General features: G+C 47.4%; 1 protein-coding gene across 1 annotated transcript; it reads right to left on the bottom strand.

Moving 5' to 3' along the window:
- Positions 1 to 96: 96 nt before the first annotated feature.
- Positions 97 to 27573, bottom strand: LOC102048431 (calpain-2 catalytic subunit). Its single transcript, XM_055726045.1, has 20 exons — positions 27277 to 27573; positions 26351 to 26420; positions 18221 to 18339; positions 17703 to 17836; positions 16699 to 16867; positions 14601 to 14684; positions 13022 to 13107; positions 12251 to 12325; positions 11871 to 12031; positions 11364 to 11545; positions 8618 to 8829; positions 7261 to 7297; positions 6350 to 6415; positions 5741 to 5798; positions 4674 to 4738; positions 3488 to 3556; positions 2819 to 2897; positions 1680 to 1796; positions 1135 to 1193; positions 97 to 468 (listed from the first exon to the last, which is right to left on the bottom strand). The coding sequence occupies exons 1-20, from the start codon at positions 27511 to 27513 to the stop codon at positions 445 to 447; spliced, it is 2103 nt and encodes a 700-aa protein (XP_055582020.1). The 5' UTR covers positions 27514 to 27573; the 3' UTR covers positions 97 to 444.
- Between the last annotated feature and the right edge of the window lie 218 nt (positions 27574 to 27791).

Below are 27791 nucleotides of genomic sequence, written 5' to 3'. Positions count from 1 at the left end.
ACAGAAAGCATCTTACCTAAACACCCGTGTGCAGAGATACGCAATACTTTGCCTTTTCAGATACCCAGGATGGAATGGAGCTGTTATTCAAAAACCTGAATAGCTGAAGCTTTAATGAGCTTTCTTCCAGAAGTCAGGTAAAACACCTTAAACACAAAGATATTAGCAAAGCAGTATTTTCAAAAGTTGCAACGAGGGTTTATACTAAATTAAAGCTTTTGTACAGTGGATATATAGTAGTAGATAAAGACAGTCAGAGCCATAAAAATGAGGCTGCAGCTTTTTCTGTTGTTGAAATAGAACGCTTTCCTTCTTATAACTGTGTGCAAAGTTTGCCATGTGTAAGTTAAGGCACATTCACGTTAGGATGTTACTTGTATGTTGGCTTGATTATCTTCACCTCCTCTTGCTCTTTTTGTGGTCTCTTGAGCTGATGTCAGTGGCTCAAATGACCGTAAAGCACAGCCACTATAACAAGAGAGAGGAAAATGGCCTATGGTTAAGTTTAGTAAAAATACCTGTAGCAAGTATGTGTGTTCCCATTTCTGGCATGAGGAAGAAAGGCTGAATTACAGAAGTCATTTTAGGATCTTTCCTGAGTGATTTAAATTTGTATCTCATCTAAGTCTCAAGACTTTTGGGATGATCTGTGCATGCCTCATTTAGGTCCAGAAATGTTATGTTCAGGCAATAAGCAAGTCAAACACAGCTAGGAGGGCAGTTTTCTCCAAACTTAGTCCTTTCTGCAGAGCACACATGGTGCAGAAGAAGCAGGCATGGTCAATGCCAAGAGTCACTCCTGCACTTACATCTACCCCGTTGACAGAAAATGCTAGGAGGAAGCCTGCATACGGTATCAGCCAAAATTACTGCCAGAAAGGGATAAGTGGCTTCTGGTTCAAGTAGCTTTGTTTGTTAGAGAATGCAATGTGGTATAAGTACATTTTTTAAAAGAAGGATAACTTTTGTTAAGTCTGCTTATAAATATACAAGCTATATAAATCCAGCATATACGTGAATACATATAACCAGCCATAATCAGTCAGAACAGAGCAGGACAGTCTCTACTGTTAACCCCTTCCCCCGCCCCCCAAAAAAGTTGAAAACAAATGCTTTAGAGCCGAGTGAACTTACATTAACAAGGTTCAATTCTATTGTTCCAGTTTTCTCAGTATCCAGTTTTCTAAACATTTCTGTGGTAGGAGAGAGATGACGGACAAGGATGAATATAGGAACTAATTGCAAAGCCTTCCCCCGCCTTGTGCTTCAGGATCAAAAAGGAATGTAGTCCCAGAATCTAAAATTCTACAGTGATCTACACCCCAACACCCCAAACCAAAGGGGCCACTCTGAAGTCACTGCACACTTGTGTGTAAGAACAAGACTGAACATGCTTCAATAGTTCAGTCTGTACCATTAACACTATTTGTCAATTTGTAAGTGGTTAGAGTTCTGTTTTTCCTTTTTCTTTTAAGTTAACATTTTGGTGTTTGCATGGAAGATTAGCTCTGGTTCAGCAGCTTAAAAGGCCAATTCCTGGGTGCAGGAGGAAGCTGTGGACTGGGTTCCAGACTTACAGCTCAGCCTTGAAGTTGCCTTGGCTCCACTACAAACTTATGAGTAACTTATCCTGGACTTGAAAACACAAAAGTCTGTCCAGTTATTAAGCGTGTACTCACTGAACAAGGTTTCCAGCCGAATCAAACACCGGATAAAGTTATCGAAGTCAATGATGAGGTCTTCATCAGCAAAACGAGCCACAATGATTTGATGTAACTGGCAGTTCAGTTTGAAACCTACAAATATGTCAAGGATTTAAAAAAGAAGAGGAACAAAAATGCAAAAAACCTCCAACCAACAAAAAAAAAATCCTCCAACCTTACACACTGCCAGAAATTCAATTAGCTGCTTTTGCTTAAATGCTCAAAAAAGAGTTTTTGCTCCATTTTGGAAACTCCCCACACCACCTTCTGTACTTGGAGCAATTTAGAGCTGTGACTAGGTCACGTGTGGTCTTCCCGCTGCGTGTGCTCCCACACCTGCGCTCCTCTCCCCAGGGGACGGAGCCAATTCCTCCAGCTCATGGTCCTTCCCTGGTGACGACACAGCTGCCAGCCTCGGCCCGCTGAGACCTGAGATGAAGCAGTGGCTTTCTGTTTCAAATGGGTCCCTATTTCCAAAGAGTATCTAAGCTTTTGGGACAAGAAACGCTGCCTCAGTCTTGCAGCGTGACAGGAGGGGACAGCTCCATACACCCCAAGCGCGGACGTTCATTAAGATGGCTCTAGAAGATCAGCAAGTTAATTTGGGATCATATGGCTCTGTGATACCTGCCTCACTCACCCTTATAACTCAGGTTTGCTTTTCAGTGGTGGCAGAAGCAAACTGACTCAAAATTCTTTTAACATTCTTGTGAGCATCACTCCTTAATCAAGCCACTCCCATTCCCTAGGTCACAGTATCCCGGTTTTACCGGCTTATGGCAAACCCATACATACCCAGGGAGAGTGAAAGACAACAGCCTGCTGTTAGAGGACCAGGTTGTTGCAGTTACCCTGTGCTTCTCCAAAAGTTGGTCACTACAGAAAATAACTGGAAATCTGTCACTCCTTTGAGATGCTTTTAGTGTGTCTGCGTGGCAAGACACTGCTTCACAGAGGCAAGAGCCCAGGCTGAGCATCCAGATTAAAGAGAGGCCTTTCAGGTCTCGGAACAAGGATTTTTCAGCTTAAAAGTGATATACTGGAGGCTAGTGAGCATCTATCAACCCAGCTTGAAACCGATATAAACCCAAAAAGAGACAGACCAATATAAATACCTGCTGTTTCCAGTGCTCTCCTCATCTCATACGAATTCATGGTACCAGATCGATCCACATCAATTTCCCTGTAAATTTTCTGCAGAACACAAAACCCAAAGCCAAAATCTATCAATAATTCAGAGCGCGTTTTGGCTTTCGTCAGAGGAAGAACATTTTGAAATGCAGCCTGCCGTTTACTTAGGAGCATTTGCAACGTTGGTCTGAAGGACCAGGTACTTAATCTCCAAGTTCATCTAAAAGTGGCTTTAGAAAGTAAGTGGTTTTAGTGCAGCAGCCAGAGCAGATAAAGACGCCAGAGGATTCCTTGAATGCCCATGCAAAACGGCATTGTCACTACCAGAGCGGCAAGACTGACACCAGACCCATGCTGTTAAGTGGAATGGCTAAACATATTTGGACACGAGTTAAAACAGCACAGAAACCCCTCCGGGAGTAAGGCAGGAGGAGAGGCAGCCCCTCCTTCAGCCCTTCGCCCCAGCACCTGAAGGACCAGCAGTCACACCCCCGGCCTCCAAGGGACAAATCCTGGGGGACTGAGGACACAAATGCACTTTGAGCTGCAGTCTCTGCTTTGGGAAGTGTGACTGTACACACTGCACAAGGCAAATCAGCCTGCAGCCACCTCTACCTTTAATTGCATATTCTCCCAGAAGGGTCGTGTCTTACCTGGTATTTCTGAATCTTTGTCCACAGGGTGTGGAACTCCTTCAGCCCCAGTTTACCGCTCCCATCATTCTTCTTTGAGTTAAGGGAATCTCTTTGAAGGGAAGGAAAAGGCATTTGCCCTCCCTGTGCTGGGTTTACTTACATGGGCAGTTGTGACTTAATACTTAAAAAAAATAGTGCAATTATGAAAAGAATGCAAGTCCTCTCTGAAGGACTTATCCTGTTGTCCAAGACGCCTTTCTAAATAGGTAAGAGGATTGTTTCATTTAAACTGTGATCAGTTCACAAGCTCTTTCTGCTCCTCCTTTGGTAGCTCTCTGTATTTTCAATGCATGCTTAAAACAGCTGAGATGATGCCATTTTGTTCTGCATAGTTGGTTCAACACCTGCAGCTGCAGAAGCATGAGTCCTAAGTCTGGATTATAAACAGGAAAAGCTGCAGCCAAGCCTGTTATTTGGAGAAATTAAGTTCTTGCACAAACAGCTAACAAAAGAACCTGGTCATGGCATCACTCCCAAAAACTGCTAAGGAGTCCCTACGGACTGCCATATTTTACATCAAATTATAGCAGAACATCATTTTGTTTTGGTTAATTTTCCCTTATAACTATGCAATTCAACTCCCGCTGCACGGAGAAGCTGAACTATTCTTAGACCTGATCCTTCATCCTGTACTTTTGCCCTTATTCTTAAAAGTAAAAGCTCCTAAAATTCAGTGTAGCCTCTGCTTCTTGTGTTTGTTTCCCTCATTTTCTGTTTGCTAAGTCCTCAAGGCTTACAAGGCCCTTTCCAACTCCAGCCAGGTAACAGAGCAGTGAGGTGCACCCAGATGTGCCCGTTCAGACTCTGCAGCCAAGCCATTCACACCGTGCTGAGAGCCCCGTGCCTTCCCCAGCACAAACACCACTTTGTCCCCAGCTAAACCGGGACACGCAACAGCTAGGAAGACTTCAAAGCAGATCGTCCTGTCTCATAATGGATTTTCCCCACTGCCTGGGAGAATGCATGTGCCACAGTGAGCAGTGAGAGCAAGGGCTACCACTTTTAGTCAGGAGAACCAGGGTAAAACCAGCTTTTCCACCTCAGGAACCATTAGCACATCAGTATGGACCCACCACTGCAGAAGCAGCTCACCTACTTCAGCACAGGCAGAAGAATAACGTCTAGGAACAGCCTTAAAGGATACATCTAACAGGTCAACCATTACTTTGCATGTCTCAATACTAAAGCCATCAGATTTAATATCTTGGCCTGTAAAGAAAGAGCAAAAGACAGGTTTATCATTGCCTGCCGTACCACAGCACCTTCCTAAATATGGCTCCTGAGCTCCACAAGCAGCGCACACACATCAGCCCTACGTGGGTCCGTGTCGCCGGTGGCTTCCTGTGCAACTGGTGAAAAGGCTTAGGGTGAAAGCTGGCTGTGATGCTTCCCCCAGCAAACAGCCCTGTTACTGGTTTGTGAGTGTGCTGCAGAAGCAAGGGGCAGAGAGAAGGCTTTCCTGCCCCTACTGTCCGCCTGCAAAGACAAGGGTGGACTTTTGTGGATGATGAGGACTCCTGACCTACAGAGATCAGCAGTAGGCAGCTTCATGCAAGGGAAGATCAAATCCAGCTTGGTAACCAGCAATACATCATTGCTAACTGGCTGGTGCGCACAGGCATACGACACAACCTTGGCTACCTGGTTAAGATTTCAGTTTGGAAATCAGACACTTCTTTCTCCAAGCACTTATTTCTCCAGGACTGTTTAATGGAAAGGAAAATAATGCAGACCCAAGCTCTGAATCACTTCACAGAAAAGAAGCCCAGAGCTTCAAAGTTTCTCCTCCTCCTCAGGGACACCCCAGACCATTGGCTGGGCTACTGTTTGAATCCTGAGTGGTTCAATACTAAAGCAGTAACAACAACTCCTCTTGATTATTATCAAGCATTAATCAAATCCATCCATCCTTCCTGGCAGCCAATTCCCAGTAGTTGATGCTGGGATAAAAGCCACGCATATGCACTCTGCCAAAGCACATGTCCCGTGAAGCACACACCTTCAGCGTGGGTGCAGCCCCAGTGTTTCTGCAGCCCCCTGAAGAAGCAGGAATAGCACCTGGCTGCGGCCATATGGAGAGCCAAGCTGCAGGTCTGGGCAGAGCCCTGGGCTTTGACTCTGCCCTGGTCAGTGGTGCGCTCTGTGGTCTCACAGCCACACTGGAAACCTGCTGGTGGCCAGCTGAAGCCCCAGTTGGAGGAAGGTACTTACGTTTAGCCATGATTTTGTTCAGGATGTTGCGCAGTTCGAAGGCGGAGATCTCTGCATCCTGCGGAAAAGATGACAACAAGTTTTTCACTGTCAGCTGCAGACACCGTCTCATAAGCAGCCTCTGACTCCTTTGGACGAGTTGGCCAAGTTCAAACATCCCTTGGAATTCATTTTGCTTGGATGGAAATGCAAGTGGTAAACTCTCTCCTCCTCCCATTCCCAGGAGCACCACCAATTCCCAGGCCCTGGCACACCAGGGTCTGCTCGAGCCCTTGGGCAGGTGAGAGCAGCCTGGGGAGAAGGCCCAGCCCAGCCCTCATTGCCTCCCAGAGGGACCCATGCATCTGCACCAGATGCTTTGCCCAACACACAGAATTACACACAGAGATAAAAGCCATGCCTGCAGTTCAAAGACAGTGAAGACTGTTAGCCAGAAGCGCTCACAAATCCGTTCTGGAAGCAGATGGTTACACAGATTTCTGCACGCACAATTATGCACATGCTTGAGATCTGACTCACAGCACAAGAATTAACCTCCATCCTGGGGGAGGTGTCTCTCTTACCTACTTACCCATGTTACCAGCAAGATGCTAACAGAAAAATACTCACACTTCCTGCTAGCTGTCCAAAAAGCTTTTTAAAGTTGGGTTCGATGTCATCTTCACTGATCTCGGTCTAGAAGAGAGAAACAAAGAATATGGAAAGGAGGAAATTTTCCGCCCGAGAAGGACATAATGCATTTCCTTGCCCCTAGTAAAACACAATTTAAATGGCAAAGTTGAAGGTTTTACTTTTGCTTTGATATGAATCAATTTTATTTTCAGGGGTGCCTCAAAATGCTGGTGTTGCAAACACTAAAGAATTAAAAACTTTTGCAATGGCTTTCACTAAAAAAAAAAAATTAAAAAATCTTTATTTTATTGAAGAAATTACTATCAAATTCAGAACTTCACTGTTGCTGCTACTACTACTGTTGGACAAGCTGTCTTCATTTAAAGAAAAGAAAGCAAACTGTAAGTTCTTATCTTGAAAAAAAAAAAAAAAGAAAAGAAAGAAAGAAAGAAAAAAGTCACACAGAGGGGTAGATGCATTAGTAGGCAAAACATCCCCAGCTCCAGCAAGACTAAACATATGGTGAGCCACTACTCATAGAAACAACATCACGTCCAAAAACACCCCATGGCCAAAAGCTAAAGGCTAAAATCTCCTGGATTCCTGGAGAGTGAAGGGAATTTCCCACGGCTCCAGTTACCTCTGCAGAGACCACCTGATCTCTCTAGACGGGAAGCCCAAGCTCACCACCGCTTGGGATGAAGGACAACAGGTTTCCGTTATTGCTTTATGATGTTTCCATTTGCTGGACATTCAACTATGGATATTGAAAAATCTGTTTCCAAAGTGGGGCAACAGTTCTTGACAATGCCTATGGACACACACCGCCTGCACAGGGAACTGGCACCCCAACCCCACTGATTTACAGCAAAATGATCTCCATTTAAAACATTCAAGTTAAGATATACCTCTTCAAAATTGGCCTCGATTTCATCATCTATAACCCTAGAAAGAGAAAGAAATCAATATTAAAACCAAAACAAGTCACTTATCTGGTGCTCTTCTTTCAAGTTTCAGTTAAAGAGGGATTTTTTTAGATTGCGAGAATAACAATGGGTGTTCAAAAGTCACCAGATTCACCAGCCACAGACACTTGCATACCACCAGTGAAGGCAGTATTTTGCTAGTGATGACAACAAGAGTTTTAAAACACGTTACAAACCATGCAATGTCCTGCAGAGCCACAGACAGGATTTTGGATCAGACATAACCCTTTGGGTCACTTAGTGCCACTGGCCTACAGACTTTACCCCAGGACCAGGCTCTTGGGTGCACGTCAAACTTTATCTAGTCACTTTTTTCTTTTGTGTCTTTTTTTTCCTTTAAAACAGTAAAAAAGGAGAGCCTTGAAGTCATTCAGACATGCCAGAGTGGGAGAAGTGTTTCACGCTGTCCCCCCAGCTGCTCTGGGAGCATCACACCTACAGACTGTGTAAGCACTGCTAAGGGCCCATCAAAAGCTGGATGTGCCTTCACACAACTGACATCCCAGTTTTCTCACCACTACAGAAACACACAACAAAAGATTAGAGGATAGTAGAAAGGTTTTTGCTTGCTCTGAATTAGGGAACTCAATAGGAAAGATCCCACACCCCTTCTCAAGGCTTTAGCCCAGCTGCTCTTTAAGATGTGACATGTCTAAATTTTTTCATGGCTTCACAGCTAATGGTGTGGTTTCAGCCACTTCCAATAAAACTCACTTTAATTTTATCAAAGGTATCATTTGGTTGAGCAAATATCTTGAATTTTTTTCCAGCCTGATCTCAAAGGTGTGAGATCATTTGCTGCGATCAGTGTGTTTCCAGGCAGCCACAAGCACACACGTGTTTGTCTCCCAAGCGGAGAGAGAGCCCAGCCTGCTGCCCTCTGGGGCTTTCCTCTTTCCACAGACCAACCTGTGCTGGGGCACCCCGCTGTCCACCACCCAGTAACTACAAACATCTGCCCAGGTAGGGCTGGTGATAATAATCATCGTCATCAGTATCAATATTTTGTTGTATTCTATGAATTCTTATTATTATTCCACTATTCCTTCCTGCTAAGTTTATTCAAACTTTCCCCAGTTGCACATGGAGCAACTAGGGACAAACAAGAACTGCTGCCACCGCATCCATGCAGGACAACCGTGCACCCCCCTCCCTGTGGGGAGCTGATGTACCCCAGGCCTGGGCTGCTCCATCCTTCCGCGCCCAAGAGAGGGACCAGGGAGGGATCAGAGCCCATGTGCCCGTACCGCTCTTACATGGTTACAAAACAGCTACATACGTGGAGTTTGCATTTTTTTCCGAGAAGACTCTCAGACAGAAATCCCCATTCTTGTTGGGTTCAAAGGTGGAGGGCACGATGATATATTCTCCTGCAGGGAGCTTGAACCGGTTCAGCACTTCTCGGAGGTTGATAAAGGTGTTTGATTTTTCTCTTGCTTTGTTGGTCAGGAAAAAGTTTTTGCTGAGATGAATATTTGTCTGTCCAGAAAACTTAAGAAAAGAAAAAGGGAAAAAAAAGCCACCGGTTTGCATACATTTTTCCCTTAGAAATTAAAAATATAATAAATATGATAATTAGTTATGTACGGGGGGGGGGGTGGGGGGTGGGCAGGGGCAAAGATGTCCTTTCAACAGAAGTGAAAGGGAGGAGAGAGAAGGGTGGGTGCATCCCACCACAGTACTCCTGAGCTGCAGCTGCAAATGTGTTTTGCAGATCACCTCAATAAATCACTTGGGTCGTGCTTATGTTTTGCAGATGATGATAGGCGTGTGCAGACATTTGGCAAATTCTTCCACCAACTATTTTTCTTTAAAGCAAGATGATCCATGTCCCTCTGGTCCCCAGAGCTGTTGCCACCAGGAGAATGCAGCTCAGCTCTGCCTCCAAGGTCAGGCTGCCTTAAAGCAGAGAGCCCGCTTATGGAGGGCTCCAAGAATAAAATAAACATTATGCATTATAAAAGCATATTTGGAGTGCAACATCTTCCAAAACAAACTCTTCTGCGCAGGGTCTTATAGGTAGGCTATCTCAGCTCTAGAAGCAACCATCAGGAATTTACATGGTTCAGAAACCTCCCCTTTCCTGTCCTCCCAGATTTTTTAAGAATGCAAAACCTGTCAGACCCGCTGCCATGGTGGAAGATAAAATTGCACCTTTTGGGGAAATCAGGTTTTTGGACCACTAAGGTGACAGCTGAGTGGCTGCCAGAGTACTACTACGGCATTCAAAAGGTACATTTAAAAATTTAATTTACCAGTAGCACCATTTCTTTTCCTGATAAAACCACATTTTACATAAGAGCAGCTGGTTTGAGCATAGCCTCGGGAGCTGTGAGGTGCCCCGGCTGCTTTGCATGCACCCTCACAGGTACAGCAACCTCAACCTCACTGTTCCTCTGAGGAGCAACAGCTGGCAGGTGCCTGCAGCCCTGCCTCTTGCTGCACAGGCATCACTGCTCGGCACCCCCCCTCTGCTCCCCAGGGTGTGCATTACCTACACCTGCAGGTAGAGACAGAGAAACCAGTAAAGACAGAGCTTAGGGAAATGAAAAGAAACACCTTCTTGGACTATTAGTTGTGTGTTGAACAGGAACTCTGCACAATCCTGAGAAAAGCAGCTGTGCTCCGGGTCGGGGAGCAGGTGTGGGTCTGGGCTGGGAGAAGACCCGTGGAAGAGCAGCTTTGGTGGGTTTGTGCAGCACAGAGAGCTCTTATCCCAACCCAAGATGCTCTGAAAATGCCACGTGGGCTCAAGGCCCCTTCCAGAATAACTGGCCTCTAACTTTAGACTCAATATTGTCCTGCAGTGAAGGAGGATCCTCTGAACCATTTCTTCCCACAAGCCATTCAGCCCCAGCTCTGCACCTTGACCACCCACGTATGGCACGTACCTCTGGGGGCACCTGCAAAGAGAAAAGGAGAGTTAGATGTTTGTTGAATGGCAGCTCCAGGGCTACTTCTTTTCACTGTTGATTAGCGGGTATATCCACACTTTTGAAAAAAGGCGGCTCCACTGGAGGGGGACTGGCTCAGCACTCAGCTCCATCCTGGAGCCGGCGAGGCTCAGCCAGGGCACAGCCCGGCTGGTCGTGGTTTCCCCTCCACCCTGCAGCCCAGTTTACATTTGTGAAGACTCTTTTCCTTTGCTATTTCTTCCCACCTTCTCTTTCCCCCTCCCACCCTTCTGACCTCTCCGCCATCAGGAGAGGAGACAGGGGCCGAGCAAGACAGCAATGCAGTTTTCCATTTCCTTAGGGGTTCAGGGGACCTAGCTTTGCTTTAAACCTCACCTGCCTACAGAGACCAGATTCTTTGTCAGGCTTTTCCAAAGCTGGGATATTGGGAAAGCACATCTTGCATATATTGCCTACAGTTACAGAGCAACCCACAGGCAAGACGGTTTCTGCTATTTTCACTGGCAGTTGAGCACTGCTGCTTTGCAGCTCTGTATAGAATATCCTGCTTCAGGAGTTACCACAGACACATCTCTGACCCTTCAGTTCAACAGAAAGAGTTTTACAGGTGTTTTGGCTGGCTCTGCTGCTGGTTTCACACTTCCCAAGCTAGCTCAGGTGTCCCAGCGAGGGTCACGTCCCTACCACACTGCTCTCATTCTGCTGCTTTTCACCACAGCCTGGCAAGTGAAGGGGAGACTGGATTTCTGCACTTGTAATGTTTATTTTTTAAATAGTTTTTCTGCTCCTCCATTTAGAAGCACAGAATATTATAGATGTGGAAGGGGCCTCTGTAGGTCATCTGGTCCAACCCCTTATTCAAAGCAAGGCCATTATCCAAGTTAATGACATTGCTCAGGACCTTGTCCAGCCTAGGTCTGAATATCTGCAGGAATGCAGATTCCATCACCTGTCTGGGTACCTGCCCCTACGCTTGACCGCTGTTTTTATGGAGGATAATTTTCTAAACATCTAAATTTCCTTGCTGCAGCTGGTGTCCAACTCAAACCCACTGAGTTTTGATAGAAATCCCTTTGACAGAAAGTCTGAGAACTGCCCTACCCCATTTACAGGGGTACTTGCCTCATAAATCGCAAAGCCGATGGTGTGCATGTCCTCTCCCATCTTCCTCTGCCTCCGCCGGTGCTTCTGAATCAGGCCAACGAGGAAAGTGCAGCCCCCCTCAGGATCATCAGGATCCTCATCTTCTTCCTCCAGCTTGATTAAATATTGTGGATTTGTCCAGAAAGTGTCTGGGAAGTGGATTTATGCAAACTGCTCAAAAGTTTCTTTGAAAGCAATTGTGCAGATATATACTTGTCAGCTAGGGCAGGGGTGGCTCTGACTTCCAAAATCAGCTGTGAGAAGGAATAACACTCCCTCACCCCAGCCCTTACAACCACAACCAGACCCCAACCAGGGAGCCACACTTCCCAAACGCTTGCACTTTTTGGATATCAGTCCTGGATATCCCAGGTACACACTCCTCCTCCATAGGCCACCCCAAACCAGCTCCCAGAAGAAGCTCCTGGAGAAAGTACAAGTGAACTCGTAAAGGGTTTCTCAAGTTTCTCTTACTTGGGTAATTCCTGCAGCCCCCTGCAGTGGCTCCTCGCCTCCAGTTCCCATCCAGCTTCAGCAGCCTCCACTTCTTATACCTGTCGCTTGCCAGGGTGTCTGGAGTCAGATTGCAGATCTCCAGACGGGAGTAATGCCTCAAGAAGTCGTTGAAGGCCATCCTGTGGGAGACAATGCCACTGACAAGGTCTCTTTAGGATGGACAGGTTTCCTACACAACTGCCTTGTCTACCCTCCCTCTCTCCAGCTGCAATTTAGCACTGGGATTTAGGGTGAGTTTGCCCACTCATCATGGAGAGTGTACTGGGAGAGGTTACTCTGTGTGAAAAAAGCAGAGAAGACATTCCCTTCTGCCTGAATGGAAACCCAGCGATACCTACCAAAATTCCCCATCTTCATGCCTCCTGGTCAGCTGCTCCCGCACCTCAGGGTCAACACCACTCCAGTTTGGGCAGCTGAAAGACAACCCCACATGAACTACAGGGTATGGTAAAAGTCAAACCCCAATGTAGCTGTTCCAGCACAAGATTTCACTTTCTTACAGCTCCATGCAATTGCAGTACTCCACAACATCTAGCTTATAGCAGCTCCAGAGCTCTCAAACCACAGCAAAATCAAAATAGAGAGACCTGGGATATTAGACACCTTACTTCTTAGATATTCCAGGTAAGGATGAGAAGCAGAGTTTTATTTTCAGAAAGTGCTAATGCCTTGACTGAGAGTTTTATTTTAGAAAAAGCAAGACTTGGAATAAATACTGCCCAGCCACAGAGCGAGTAAACTCCAACTTTCACTGCTAACAACAGAAATGGATTTTTAAAGCCCTTTTAGAAAGTATGTTTTCAGAAGCTCACCACTGAATCCAGGCTGTTAAATAAGCAGAAACTACAGAGAGCTTTCTAGGAATCACCAACCAAATCACTGCATCTCACATGAAGGCAGGTGCTTGCACGAAGGGCGCCACATACTGCGACATCCATGTGGGAGATGACAGTGATGGGATGGCTTCTTTGAAACAGCTGAGAGCAAACATCACATCCAGATGTGACTTACAGAGGAATTTGGGGTAGGGAGAAGATGGATGGCAGCAGAAACATGACCGAAGCCCTGCAGTAAAAGCCTACGGGCAATGCACAAAACCATTGACTCACTTGTCATTCCATTTCCCAGTCCACTCCACTTCGCCCCAGGGATTTCGGATTCTGATCAGCTTTTGCACTGTTCCTCGGAAGTTGACCTGATGGGATCAGAAGTGTATGGAGAATTACCCAGGGACTCAGCACTGCGCTCTGCTCCCCTCCACCTTTTCTATAGGAATTAACGAACACGACAGAGCAACTGTCTCAGTGCTGTGTGTGACAACATAAATACACAAACATGCACTCACCTGGTCCAAAATACACGAAGTCAAACTGATTTTAAATTAGCTTCACGCACCCAAGCTTGGCCAGTGATTTACAGCACGCACAAATCAAAGCTTACGATAACAAAAATGTCTGGTTTGCACCCCTAGGAAAAAAAAAACTACCTCTGACAGGATTTTAGGCAAAGGGAATGTAAAGCTGCTACAGGACTGCCAAAGAGCGGGTACAAGGGGATGTTTCTCTCAAGTCATCATCTCTGTATAAACTGCCTTTTCACATTCAAACAACTTCCCCCCCCCCCCCTTATATCCGTCACAGGAGATGGGATACTCTGGCCACAATCCTTTTGATCACACGAAGGCTCTGCAGCGCAGCAGTGCCAGCCTCTCCTCCTGGCCTGTTATCTGCTGATCTCTGCCCACACTGAGGCCAGGCCAGGCAAAGCTGTATGAGTTTCAGCAGGAACACCCAGTGTTCATGGGGAACACACAGCACTAATTTGAGGAAGGTGCTGGCACACCCTCCAGAGCCTGAAGCAAAGAAAACTGCACAGAGCAGCAGCAGCAGAGTCCAGAGATGATACCCCGGTGCCCAAGATGAACTCTCCTTACAAAGCCTGCGCAGATCTCCAAAGGAAAATCCTGGCTAAGTCATGCCTGTCTGTGAATTAAGGTCAACAAACTCCCTCTTTGCTGCTTTTGCTGTGAGAGGAGGACCAAATGCACACACGTAAACCTGCCTGTTAGTAGCGTCCGCCTCAGTGCAGCACGTCAGTGAACACAATTATTGGTGAAGTAACCAAAAGTCCATTACAGACGTGGAAGGATGCCACAATCTGCTTCCTTCATTTTCACTTGTCTTACCTTTGCCAGTCACCTACTCTTGGAGAGGCACTTTGCATCTGAACAAGCTGAAAAGCACGGCTCAGCAGGCATTTAAGGGACAATAATATTTTTGTTTTTGCTTGGCACACGTCTTACTATGTGTTTAAAGTATAGTGGTGCCTGCTACGCAGAAACGTGTTGAAGGGCCCGCTCACCAGCAGAGGGTAGTGTGCCCTCTGCACAGACCTTCCCACAACCCACTTGCTGGGAAATAGCAATGATTTAAAAAAAAAAAAAAAAAAAAAAAAAAAAAAAAAAAGTGCTTTTGTTTTTTGTCAGCCCCCCAGGAAGTCAAGTTTGTGTTTATCAAAAACACACTAAGTCAGTATTCCTTCAGAAAGGAGAGACTCAAAACCTGATTCAGGAAGATGGGTGATACTCAAGAATTTGCAACACTGAAGATGAATTTGTGGCTGCTGCAGCCCGGGAAGGACAACGCACAAAGCTTGCTGCATTTCATCCCTTTGGGGTGGCACACCTACCTCCTCTGCCCCGGTGACTGAGTATGCGTGTCCCTTCACCAGCTTCTGGGAAGTGACTGCCTCCGTCTCCGCCGCACTGGTGATCTGGAGGAGCAAAGAAAGCAGGTGAGCATGGCTTTCCACGTGCAGGGGATTCAACAGAGCAAAGCTTCTCCTTCCAAAGGAGCTTTAATCTCACTGGGAGGCTGCAGTGGGGCTTTAGCTGTTGCACAGAGGCAAAAAGAGGGATCTGTGTGACAGAGCAAGGGGAGGGGCAGGCAGCATGCACAGTGGTGCTGGAGCCCCAGGGCCCACATTTGTGGCATGGGGTACACACCAGAATCCCTGCACCAGAGCAAAGCTCCCTCCTGGCTCCAAAACACTTGGCGTGGGGCATCCCCTCTTGTGCATCTCCAAACGCTGCACAAAGGGGATACACACAATGAACTCCATGCTCTCAAGGGACCAGGAAGGAACACAGAGGGCGATCAGCCTGAGGCTGCTCAGGTGTCACCAGGGATCACACCCAGGTCCAGCAAGCCCCGGTGCTTTGCTTTGAGGTCAAAACACCCCCTTGAGTTCCACGGTGGGGTGGGAGCTTCCCTTCCTTTCCCCAGCACCTCCACCCCACGATCTGCCATGCAGGGGAGCAAGGGAAAAGGCTGCGCTTTGGATGCCATTTGTACCTGAACGCATATCACCCTCTCACTTTTTCACTGCCATTACAATACTCGGGCAGTGTGGCCCATAAACACTGCAGAGAAAAGTCACTTCTTGCTAGGAAGCGACTGCTTGACATCTTGCTGTAATAATGCTTAACTCTCCATGAAATATATGGTTGTCATTGCCTTCCCACCTTTTCAGAAAGCATGTAATCTTTAAACAAGCCTATTTGAAGCTTAAAAAAAAAAAAAAAAAAAAAAAAAAAAAAGAGGGTGGGATCAAGCAGGCTGGATTCCTGCCCTATTACTGTCCCACAGCGCACTGTCCATGAAACAAACTCTGTGTCCCCATTTCTCTCATAGAAGAGAAGGAAAGATTTTTACAGGATTTTTTCAAAGGCTAAACTCACTGATGATTTCTTTACAATACAGAAAGTATCAGTGCTTACCAACAAGGGACTATATTTACTTCTCCCCACCCCTGACAAGAGATTTGTATCACTCTGGGGCAAAAATCCAGATGTCAGATCCTTATCTAAATGCAAACGAGTAAAACAGGCCTCAAAAAAGTGCTGCGAAGTCGAACACTGACATTAACCAAGTACTTTTCCTGCTGTGAAGCTTCCCTCTCCTGTGACTGATTTAACTCGAAAAATGGGAGGAAACATTTAAATTTATACTATGAATGGAGTTCCTGTAAACAGCTTACCTTCCCTTTAGACATAACTAAGATGTAATCTCATTTGGGAGTAGGGTGATTACCACAATAACGATACTTAGACTCCTATCAGTAAAGCTACAAGCGATGCTGAATCCTTGCAGGCAGGGCCAAAGATCCTATTTTCCTTCTTATGCAGGTTCAGCTTTTGACGACGTGGTTTCTCATAAAGCCTTTTAAAGGCCTGGCAACAGTCTGAGCCTCCCTGCTTCAAGAACAGAGCCCAGATATTTTGGGAACGTTTTGGTACAATTTGTGCGACAAACAGGCTCCAGCAAGGACGGCGGTTGCCACCTCCGAGCACCTGACTGCAGGAGCCACCAGCAGCAGCTTTCTGTCCAAACCCACTCAGCCCGTACCAACCTGTGGCCAAGCTACAGGCTTTCTTGAGAACAAAGAAGTACATCAGGACCCATACTGAGTTCCCTGTACGATTCATTACCATGAACCTATGAAACAGTACGAGCTTGAGGTCTCAAGGAAGAAACACAAGTGGGGCAACAAGCTTTTACACACAAACTGAGGAAGTCTACATTTCAACCTAACCCCTCAGAAGAGCACGTGCCTGGGCCACACTCTTGGGTCACATTCTCCAGACACAAGGTAGAGCAGAGAACCATAGGCAGAGGGGATCAGCACCCTTTGCGTGCACGTCCTGAGGATGGAGCAGGGGTCCACCCCGCAACTGCCCACGTGCACAGCAAGAGCCAAGAGTCCAGCAATAAGCCCGCTAACTCACGTCAATGGAGCAGCCAAGGAGAGAGCCCTTCTGAAGTGCCTTCTGAATGATTCTGAAGAGGTTGGGTGGTGCCTTCTGCAGCTCATACCATTCTGCAATTCCACCGGTGAAGTCCTCAAAGCCTTCAGTGGTGGTGCCACCAGAAAGAGACTCGTATGATCCATTCAGCCTGCATGAAAAGGGATACACGCATACACAATCATCAGGCTCCCTATTCTCCTCTTGGAGAAAGGCACTCAGTTGTGCCAGCTATCACAGCACTTCTGCTTTCAACAGCACCACAGCAGCTACAAACATGCCTTCCATTCAGTTCTGCTTCTTAGACCTCTGTATTTGGAAAGCCCAGCATAAAATCTTATATGATCACGCATACAGGTTGCAGGTCCAGTCTTATCAACGACAAAAATCATGAAGACTATCTGAAGAAAAATTAGTATTAAAAATATCAAGACCGAGCAATTTGCCTCTCTAGTTCCACAGTCTTTTAATTCCTTTAACAATTATGGGTCCTATTTTCAGTTGATCCAAATTAGCTCAATTTCTTAAGTCAATCGAAAATAGTAATGTTAGGCAGAATTTCTCCATGGCCATCCCAAAACTGGAAATTCAGATCTGAGCATCTTCACTTTAAACAGAGACATGTGGACTAGCATGCTTTGTACACTGAAGCACTGCAGTTGCAAGCCCTCACAGGTGCACAGAGCACATGAAATGGAGCTTCCCAGGCCCCAGTGACAGGTGACAGCACTCTAGGAACAGCCTTGCCATGAGACTCAAGACCTATTTTTCTTGGCTAGCAACAAAGCCAATGTGTTTGGCTACTTGTCTTAAGCACCTGTCAGCAAAGCTTTACTAAAGCAGCCGTTGTGGGATACCCCAGAATTTGTAAAGGCTAATAATTAGGCTGACATTTTAAACACATGGTATCCATGCAGCTGAGGATTCTATGGGGATGCAGAAGCATTGGGAGATTCGAGTGGTGTGAAAGCCCAGCCTGGACTCACTTGGCGTAGGCCTTCTCCAGCAGCGCGCTCCAGAACTCGCTGCCCTCCGCCGAGTGCACGAAGAGCAGCTCCCCGTTCTTGGTGGGCAGCCTGTCGTCCACTACAACATCCACCCACTCCCCGTACTGCCAGAACTGGAAAGAGCACAAACATCTCATCACCGCCCTGTGCTGTGCACTCAGGTCACCAGGACTTTCATCTGCTAACACCGATTTCCTAGAACAAAACCAATGCCCCTCAACAGTAAGCTTCGCCCACCCTGTTCAGGGATGCAGGTCCTCAGTGGGATCTGCTGATGGAGGAAGGACCACAAAGACAGCCTCTGCTCCCAGCTCTTTGGTTAGCGCTCCTCTTTCTTCTACCACCACTACCCTTCTTGGGTGTCTGTTTTTCTGCCTGGCTCTTTGAGGTCCCTCAAAGCGTTCCAGGAAACATCACATATGAAGACATAGCCGGCCACACCAGTCTCTGGTCAAGCACTGCGGGGGGGGTGGGGGGGAAGGCTGTTTTCCACCTACCTGGAAGTGGAAAATTCCTGCATATTTATTCTGGAAGCTCTGGTCTTTAGGAACAACACGGGCCAGAATTTCTTCATTCAGGGTAAGAGAGGCAATAGCAGCCAAGAGCCAACAGTCTCCTATAAAAAAAAAGAAAGAAACAAGGAGACACCATTCATTATTCAAACTTTATTCCTTAGATTTTGTACGGCATAGAGATTGCGCATTATGACCACCAACCCCTTCAGCTGTGATGGGATGATCCCTCCCATCACTTTACCTCTAATGCAGATCAAACGTGTGTACACAAAAGCCCACCATCTCCGGGGAAGTGTTTTCTCAAGACCAAAGCCATAAAAAAAAAGCAAAAGCAGGCTTTTTTATGACAGTTATTACCCATGCTGGGACTATTTGGAAAAAAAACCTCAATTCAATTGAGTGTCTACAGGTTAGGAAGCAGCAAGGGGAAAAGGCAAAGAGCAGGGCCGGTGGGCACATGCAGGTACTCGGTGCAGTTACTCCTCAAAAGGCCAGTGTTTTCTGAAGCATAGGTGGTTTTCCTTTCCCCCCCTCCATGTTTAATAAATGCCTGTTGACTTGCCATCCAGAGACCTATCCTATGGACAAGCTCCCTTTAAGGTCCCTAGCCAGCCTCCTACCAAACAGGAGCTCCTTTCACCTTGTGCATCTCTGGAGACTCTTACCAGAGGCCTCTGTTTAGTCCCACATCTCCTCTCTGGTGCTAGCTGCCGGAGAGTCAGGCAAGCTCTGAAGGCAGGCACTGTTCCCCAGTCCCAAACACCTCTTTCCCCTTGCTGGGATGGAGCCAACATACACCAAGCTTGCACGCTGCAGCCTCGGGGCCCACGCAGTCTGGATAGTATTTTTCCACACCATCTCCTACCAAGCAGAGGGAGGAGGAGACCACAACTGCATAAACATTACCTCTATTTTTGTAATTATTTTCAGCAACCAGTGTTACTTTAACAGAGTGGTTACCTTTCTGCTTAGCCACGGGCCTCCTGCAGCCCATTAGCAAGGTGGTTAGAGATTTAAAGAGCCAGCCAGATCTGACTCCCACAGCCCAACACAAAACTCCTCATTACCACAACCAGATCTGCTGTTGCCTGGCTTTGTGATCACAGAGAAGTTGGGATTACACAGCAGATCCCCAAAATGGTTCTGCAGTACCTGTAGGATTGCAGGTTCAAGAAACATAAACCAGCTGCAGCTGCTAGCAAGTCAGAGGCCAGCAAAGCAGCCATCTCCATACATCCAGCTCTGTCCTACAGGAAAAGGGTCAAAAGCTCACAGGTGAGAAGCTGGGATCCAAATGGGAGAGTCTCAGGGAAGGTTAACTCTAAAGCAGCAGCTCTTGAGGGCCACTCTCTGGCACCAACCCATCCTGCTCAGTGCCAGGATGCACAGTGCACAGGCAACCTGCAGGCTGCCCCACTCTTCTCTTTGCAGCTGGTCCCCAGCAGCAGCTCTGTGAATGACATTTATCCTATGGCCCTTTTCACGTTTCATGAAAGGTGGAAGATGTGAAAGCACAGGATAATTTCAAAACTTGAGATGCTTTTACTATTTTGGAACCTGGAGGGGAAGAACTGAATGTAGAACTTTCCCTTCAGCTCTGCCTCTGGCTGCTTGTACTGCAATGGAGAAATCATCGTGTCAGAGAAGATTTTCAGACAGGAAAGTCATCCTGCCATTCTCTGTGACAGATTATGAAATAACGAGGATGTTCCCCTCCCTCCTCTGCGATAGCACATCCATCTCACCCTGCAAAACACCAACTCTTCTTACAGCCCCCTTCATCTCGTTGGGAGCCTCTTCCCCGGGAGCCACGTACCCTCTGGTGCCTTCCAAGGCACCACCAAGCCCAAAAAACGTGCTTGCTGGGAAAGAGACTGGGGTCAGGGAATACTAAGAGACATTTTTAGATGGGCCACTCTACAATTAACAGTATGATCCCCTGCCCTTCAGCCACGTGAGGGCTTTAGCAGTTACCCTTCACAGCAATTCTCCTTACAGAGGAGGACGCTGAAGGGCTCTGCAAACAAACCCTTTGGTCAAAAGGCAACAACAGGACTTCAGCTTCAGATCAGCTTAGATCTGTGCTCTCCCACACACAGCCTGACCATGCAAAGTTATTTTTGTGGGTTCTTCTTTGGGTTTTTGTTTTTTTTTTTGTTTTTTTTTTTTTACTTCAGGCAAACCTGACATCAGATAATCACTTGGGAGTGACTGCCCAGAGATTCCTTCTGTGCTGAGGATCCTTGTTTTTATTAAGTCTCCAAAACAGGTAGCTTCTGAACAAGAGTTGGGGTTCTTGAAGTCCAAGGCAAAACTCCGTGCTAGAGAACAGCCCTGGCACTTTGACTGGGGCTTTTGTGGGGTCAGGCTGAATTAATATCATACTACGTCTGAATTAGTATCATATTGGCTCCACTCCTTCCCTGTTTTTCTCCCACTGGCAGTCATCACACTGCAAGTCAACTAATTAACCCAGCCAAAAAAAAAAAAAAAAAAAGTCCTTCTGCTGCCTTACTGAGTTAAAGGAGGTCACAGCTTGTGACAGCACTCTTCTGGGTCAAGAGACCGGTGGGTTATTATTTGGCAGCAGAAATATCCTGTGTCAGAGACATTGCGGGAAAAGGGGATGGATGTAAACATACATGTGCACTGGACCAGCACACACCACAGGGGAGCTGAGCACTCTCCACCAATGCCCCAGCACTGCACATACGCAGATAACCCTTGCCAACCCCGCAAACGTTTGTCTTCTAGCACCCAGGAGCCACTGGGTGTTTAAGACCAACAAAATCCTAAAAGAAAAAGGAAAAGAGCAGGGATCTTCATTCTCCTTGCTGCACCACTGTGTTCCTGTTCCGGTAGGAACAATAATTCCCACCTGGGAAAAGTTACCAAGCCTTACTGAGACTCTTAACTTCTAACAAACAGCAATCTCAAAGCACCCTGCACACTAGGAAGAGGCATGAGACACCACAAATATACAAACTGATAGGCTAACCGGTCTCATGTCAGCACAAAGGCCAAATAACTGATAACCCACAGCGGAACAGCCCCAGCACACACCCCATGCTCTGTAAGGCTTCTACAGACAGACAGGTGCCGATCAGAGGCGAAGTGAGTCTCTGGCATCCCAGATCTACCCTAGCTAGACTAAAGCCAGTACATGCATGCTTGCCTAGATGTCCTGGTTTCAGTTGGGATAGAGTTAACTTTCCTCTCAGTAACTGGTGCAGTGCTGTGGTTTGGATTTGGTGTCAGAACAACCAGTGCTGGCTGGCTCAGATGGCAGCTGTCCCACCATTCTTCCAAACAAATATTAGCATTTCTATTTCAGAAACAAGGCAGGGGCTGGGTGGGCAGGCAGACAGCAGCACAGAAACAATAAATGAACAACTCAATGTGACCACAGTAGCTCAGGAAGCTTTGGTCAAAAGGCTGCTTAGGCATCTAGATTAAGAGCACACCCCTTTCGATGCTATAATACACCTTTGAATCAGATTTCCTCTGTAGATAAGAAGCACTGAAGTTCAACGAGGAGAAACTCCTCCCAGAGGACCTCTAAGGCCATAAGCAGAATATAAAGAATTTCCTTTACTATCTAGCTGTTCCATCAAGGCAGACATAAAGAGAAAGAAACGGCAAACTTTGTTGCAAAATCTCTCTGCTGAACTTTATACTGGTTTCTAAGGAGAATTTGGTGTCAGACAAACATAGATGTTAACTTGGACAACTCTGGGCAGGGTCTTCTTGAGGTTAAAAGGCAGGTGCAGCATATACAGGAGACACATCACCCTTTGGTTTCCACATTTAAAAGTGCTCAGCAGTCAGGATATCATCTCTCCCTTTCTGAACAGCCATTACTAAAAGCAGACCTGATAATTCAAAGTCTGGATGAGAACAGATCTTGTGACAATACCTGGAGTTTTAGGCTGCACTAAATAAGCCTGAGCAGGGTCTTTACCAAATAGACTTAACTATAAGAACTGGTATTTTTGTATGGCTCTTGTCAGCGACTTTCCTTTGATAGTGAAGTCCAAGGGGAAGGTAACAGACAGGTTACTTCTATGAAGAATTTGAAAGAAGTGTTAGCAGGGCTAGGTTAATCATGGAGAATTTTTGTAAATGCACAAAAAAATAGGCAGAACAACATTACCAGAAAAGAGGATATAGCAGGTTGTGAGCTCATTTATATTAACAAGTACTATTTTTCCTGCCATACTTCCTTTTTGCTACTATCAGTGTTTTACTTCTTTCTATATATCCATCTCTGCGTTTACCCAATCTCAATCTACAAACAAGAACGTTATAAAAAAATGTAATTGCAAATCAAGCATAAATAGCCAGAAGGGCTTAAAGTTGGCCATTCACAGAATCCCAGAATGATCAGGGTTGGAAGGTACCTCTGGAGATCATCTAGTCCAACCCCTGCTGAAGCAGGTTCTCCTAGAGCAAGTTGCACAGTCGCATCCAGGCAGGTTTGAATGTCTCCAGAGCAGGAGACCCCACAGCCTCTCTGGGCAGCCTGTCCCAGGGCTCTGCCACCCTCAAGGTAAAGACGTTCTTCCTAATATTCAGAAGGAACCTCCTGTGCTGCAGTCTGTGCCCGTTACCCCTTGTCCTGTCGCTGGGCACCACTGAACAGAGCCTGGCCCCGTCCCCTTGACACTCGCCCTGAAGACATTTGTATGCAGTGATAAGATCCCCCTCGGCCTTCTCCAGGCTGAACAGCCCCAGCGCTCTCAGCCTTTCCTCAGCAGGGAGATGCTCCAGCCCCCTCATCATCTTCACAGCCCCCCGCTGGACCCTCTCCAGTAGCTCCCCGTCTCCCTTGACCTGGGGAGCCCAGCACTGGGCACAGCACTCCAGATGCAGCCTCAGTAGAGGGGGAGGATCACCTCCCTTAACGTGGAGAGCAAAGACAAGCAAAGCATCCCCGTGAAGTGCCTGGAGGGCTGTGAGCGAGCTCCTCTGATCACTGCACAGCCTATAAGAGTATGGGGTCAAAACAAAAATGTACATTCAGCCAATTGCAGACACATTATTTTAAAACACCCATAGCTATAAATTAACAGCTACTGAATGTATTTATATTAATACTGTGGGACTTCAGGAAGTTTTCTGGTTAGAAACATGAGGCTGTGGCAACCCACTTACAGTAGAGTGGTTTCCAGGGTAAGCCAGCCATGCACCTCATTTTCTAAATTCATCCTATTCAATTCATTATTTTTCCACACATTTTTGTGCAAGGAGGAGACCCCTGCACCTAACAGCAGATGACAGATACTGCGCTGTGTACACCCCAGTGTTGTGATACCATGGTGATATCCCCTCCAAAGAAGGTGGTTAAGGGTGAATATGCTTCCTCTCAGCAGCAGCTTTGGTTCCTCCCCTCAGCTGTAATGAGTCACCACATCCCATGTGTTACCCTTCTGAGCCAAATACCATCGCTGACTTCAGATCTGATACTGCAAAACGAAGTTCAAATATTTGCCTTTAAAAGTTTCTCCTAAAAAGCCACAAAACCAGAATAAAGGATAATCCAAAGCCCAAAGGGCAGAATTTTCATGTCTGGAGAACCTAATGAACTGCCACCTTGGTGAGGGGACAATATTTTCTGCACTAATGATCAGCTATGCCTCTTATTCATGGCAGTATCTTATAACCCAGGTCAAAACCAATGAAAAAAATTTACAGGCTGCACCTGGCCTACAGACCAAAGGCTCTTGGGCTGAAAGGCACATCTGTACGACTGCTCATGAGCCGAGCTGTTCGATTACACATCACCTGCCAAGAAGCCTGTTGCAGCAGTGATGGGTGCGCGTGCTTTGGGTGCCTCATCTGTTCCTGCAGTACTCCAAGATGTTCTGAATAGCTTACCAACAGCCATGAAACTCCACTTGGATACAGGTCTGTTGTTTTGTGATCAAGCCTTTTCGGGGATAAATAAGACTACAAAAGCTTCCTGTGAGAAAAAGCAACATGATAAAAAGTACAGGGTTTTGAAAGCAGCTGACATCTTCCAGTGCAATCTTCTCTGTAACATCTTAAAATGTGATGGGACATCAGTGTTGGCACACAAAGTTCAAATAAATGAAAGCCTAAGCTAATGTAGTGATACAAATGCTGGTGTCAGATGAGGCAGTGGCAAAAAAAAAAAAAAAAGGTGCATTTGTATAGCACATCTGCTAGCCTCATTGTGTGAAAAAGCAGAGATTCAGTACAGGCTCTTAATAACTCAACAGCTATACAGACCAAAGATCAATAGCATCTAATTTTTAATCAACCACTGAACTATCACACAATACCAAAAGCCTGCCCAGATTCACAAGAAGATAGTGAGGCAAGTTATCACAGTACTCAGTCATGGCAAAAACAGTAATACAACCAAGAACACTAACAACCTCCTATTCAAATAATTGTTTCAGGAGGTAAAATACCACCAGCTGTGAATCAGTTCATATCCTTTGGTGATATCATTCAACCTCATGAGAACATCAGACTGCTGCAGACTATTAAGGCAACAAATGCTTTCAACAATTTAAAACAAGGTTTGGCATTAGGAACAGCAAATCCACAACTTGAAAATGAAATTAAAAATTTTTCATTCCAGCGGTCTTGCTGCCACAAGGTCTCGATAGAAAAGCTGGAAGCCTGCAGAAGGCAGAAAGCAATGAAGTGCCTTTAGAAGCCAGCATCTCTACAAAATGCCTCTAATTTCAAGTTGAACAACTTCTTAGCTGTAAAGCTTCACAATAAATAAAAAGGAAAAATGTCTGTCATGCGTGTTAAACACCATGACATGCTTTATGCCAAAATAGTCATCGTGGGAGACATGATATCGGGCAGAGAGAACACACAATGGAAGCTGGTGACATGCCAAGAACTCCACCCATGACACAACCGAGCCTAATCCATGCCACAAATAATACTGGGGCACAAGGAGAACTAAACTGACAATCTAAGTATTTTTTATTGTCAGGACTTTTTATACAAATTGTATCTAGTTGTTAAAGCACTAAATAACTTCAGAAAGAAAACATGAGCACAAAATACATGAAATAAGCTTCCCTATCCACTGTATTTTTAGATATGAAAACACAAATGAAAGCAGCAGGACTAGAAGCCAAGAAGCCCCAACAAGACTAATATTATGCTGATACAAAGCAAACAGAACCTCATTCCTTTGCCAACACTGCTGCAAAAGCACAACACACGGCACATATTAGTCACGTTTCCCTACACTGAGAGCTTTCCCTCAACCCTGCTGTCAGTCTAGCCTAAATCCCTCTTCCCACAGTCATGGAATAAATAGGAAACTTGCTGCTTCCACTTCAGCTTATTTCCTCTCACATCCCCGCAGCTGTCCTCCTCACCAGCCTCCATGCTGCCTTCTGGGAGGACAGGCACAGAGGCACTCACCTAAAACCCCTTCTGGCAGGCAAGGCAGGAGAGAGCCTGCGAGAGCGGGATGCACAGCCAAGTTAAGCCACTTGCTTCCCGCTGGCCCCTGGGGGCTTCCTCGGAGCTCCCAAGGCTCCTCTGGAGCGGCTGACCAAGGGGCTGTCATTGCACAAAGCGAGTGGCAGCCATGGCAAAAGCAGAGGGCTCACAGACCGGCCCATCCCTCCTGCCATACCCCAGTTTTGTTTTCCTCGAGAGTTGGTGAGCAGCAGGGAATCCCCCCATGTAATTTGTTTTCTCTGCACTGCATCTTTCCAGGTTTCAGGGGTTCCCTCCCGCTTGGCAGCACACTCTCCCACTGGGGAAAGGAATGCCCTGCCTCACATGCAACTGCTCTTCTAAGCAGACTGTTAAAGGCAGAAATTAGTCAGACTGCTCTCAGGCACAAGGATGTGAACATGAAAGGAAGTGGCAGTGATCAGAAAAGCCATCAGGAAACCAGCCTGTGTCATGCCTGCTTGGTGCACACAGCCAGGCCGCGCTCAGTGGCCAAACGCACAGGGTCCCAAACTGCAAACACCAAGGAAAGGCAAGAAATGTCCGATTCCATATGAAGAGAGGTAGTAGGATGCAAAAAGATGTATTTACTGAGTGAGTTACAGCCTGGTACAAACTGTGGTGGGAAAACCCAGCTTTCTGCTTCCACCTTACCTAATGCCCCTTGGCAGATGTCCGTGCGAGTGGCTCCACCAGCTATGAACTGGGGGCTGGAACACAGCTCCTGGGAACAAAACAAGCCTCATATTACATATATCCACAGGTAAGGGAGGGGACAGGGCCCCACCGGCAGCAAATTTAAACAAGCGACTGAGCACGATGATGAACACCACAGAGATGGAGCGGGTCAGGAACGAGTGTGGGCACCAGGCACACCAGGAGCGGTGAGAACGTGAGCTAGTGACCAAAGCTTGTGGGCAGCCACCTCACTTCACAGTACGTGCCAGGAGGACCACTGTGTTTTCACACACGTGCACACACCACGCTGCTATTACCTCCCTGCCACTGACTACGTCTTTCGGAAGCGCCTAGGTACCGCAGAGTCCACCTGAACCCCAGAGCTGCTTTGGCCAGACAGGGCTGCTTCGGTAGCCAGGGGCTGAGCCAGGGCTCGGAAAGGAAACCTCCACATGGCAGCCAGCTCATCTCTGCTGAGGCAAAGAGTTATCCCAAGTGACAGCCCCAAGTGCTACCCAAAGCAAGTGCTTTGTCTGTATGGAGAGTTCAGGATGGAAAGACAAATGGGTTTTTTGCAGATTGTCTTCCAGATGGAGCATGTCACCCCACCAGCCCAAGGGACAGCCCCAGCCCCACAGCGCGGGTGCACCGGGGACTCGCAGCCACCGGGGGGGCTCCGACGGCGGGTCCCAGCCCGAGGCCGCCCGCACTCAGCAGCCGCGCCCCGACCCGCCGCCGGTACCCGTGTCGGCCGGAGGAACGCGGCTCCGGGCGAGCCAGGAGGGAGCAGGGGGAGCGCAATCGGCACACGCACAGCCCCCGGCAGAACGACATCAAACCCCATTTAAGTGGGGAGAAAAGCCGGGTGAAAAGGCGGAAGGATGCGGCCGCCGCCGCCCTACCGTGGGTCTGCGCCAGACGACACCCTGCGTCTTGTAGGAGCTGGGCCCCAGCTCCCGGTAGCCGAGGGCGGTGGGGCCGGCGGGGAAGGAGGGGTCCTGGAAGAGCCGCCCCGCCCGCAGGCACTCCTGCCGCAGCGCCCCGAAGTCCTGGCCCAGGTAGGGCACGGCCTGGCCGTGCCGCCCCGCACCCGCCGCCGCCGCCCGCTCCTTCGCCAGCGCCGCCGCCATCCCCGCCATGGCCGCGCCCCGCCCGCGGCCCGCTCTGCTCGGGTCCCCCGCGCCGGGAGCCACCCGCCCCCGCCGAGCCGGGGCGCGTCCCCGCCCGGTGCCCGTGCCCGCCCCCGCTCCCCGCGGACCCGGGGGGAAGCGCGGCTCCCCCACGGCCAGGCACCGCCCCGGCCCCCGGGCTGTTCGGCGATCACAAAAAGGGTGTCTCCTGCATCAAACCCAGACCTATCCACGTCCAAATCTGTAGGCTTAGAAAAAAGTCAAAGGGAGGGAAAAAAAACCTAATA

The sequence above is a fragment of the Falco cherrug genome, chromosome 13 (assembly GCF_023634085.1).
Source record: "Falco cherrug isolate bFalChe1 chromosome 13, bFalChe1.pri, whole genome shotgun sequence".
NCBI classification, from domain to species: Eukaryota; Metazoa; Chordata; class Aves; order Falconiformes; family Falconidae; genus Falco; species Falco cherrug.
Note: the sequence above shows the minus strand (reverse complement) of the source record. Positions and strands in the feature narration are given on the sequence as shown.

Excerpts from the sequence above, each read along its gene's own strand:
- LOC102048431 (XM_055726045.1), bottom strand. The coding sequence starts at position 27,513 with ATGGCGGGGATGGCGGCGGCGCTGGCGAAGGAGCGGGCGGCGGCGGCG. Across the intron at positions 8,830-11,363 it reads TTTATGAGGCAAGTACCCCT|TTTTCTGGACAGACAAATAT; the intron begins GTAAATGGGGTA and ends TCTTTTCTTAAG. Across the intron at positions 5,799-6,349 it reads TTGGACAGCTAGCAGGAAGT|GATGCAGAGATCTCCGCCTT; the intron begins GTGAGTATTTTT and ends TCTTTTCCGCAG.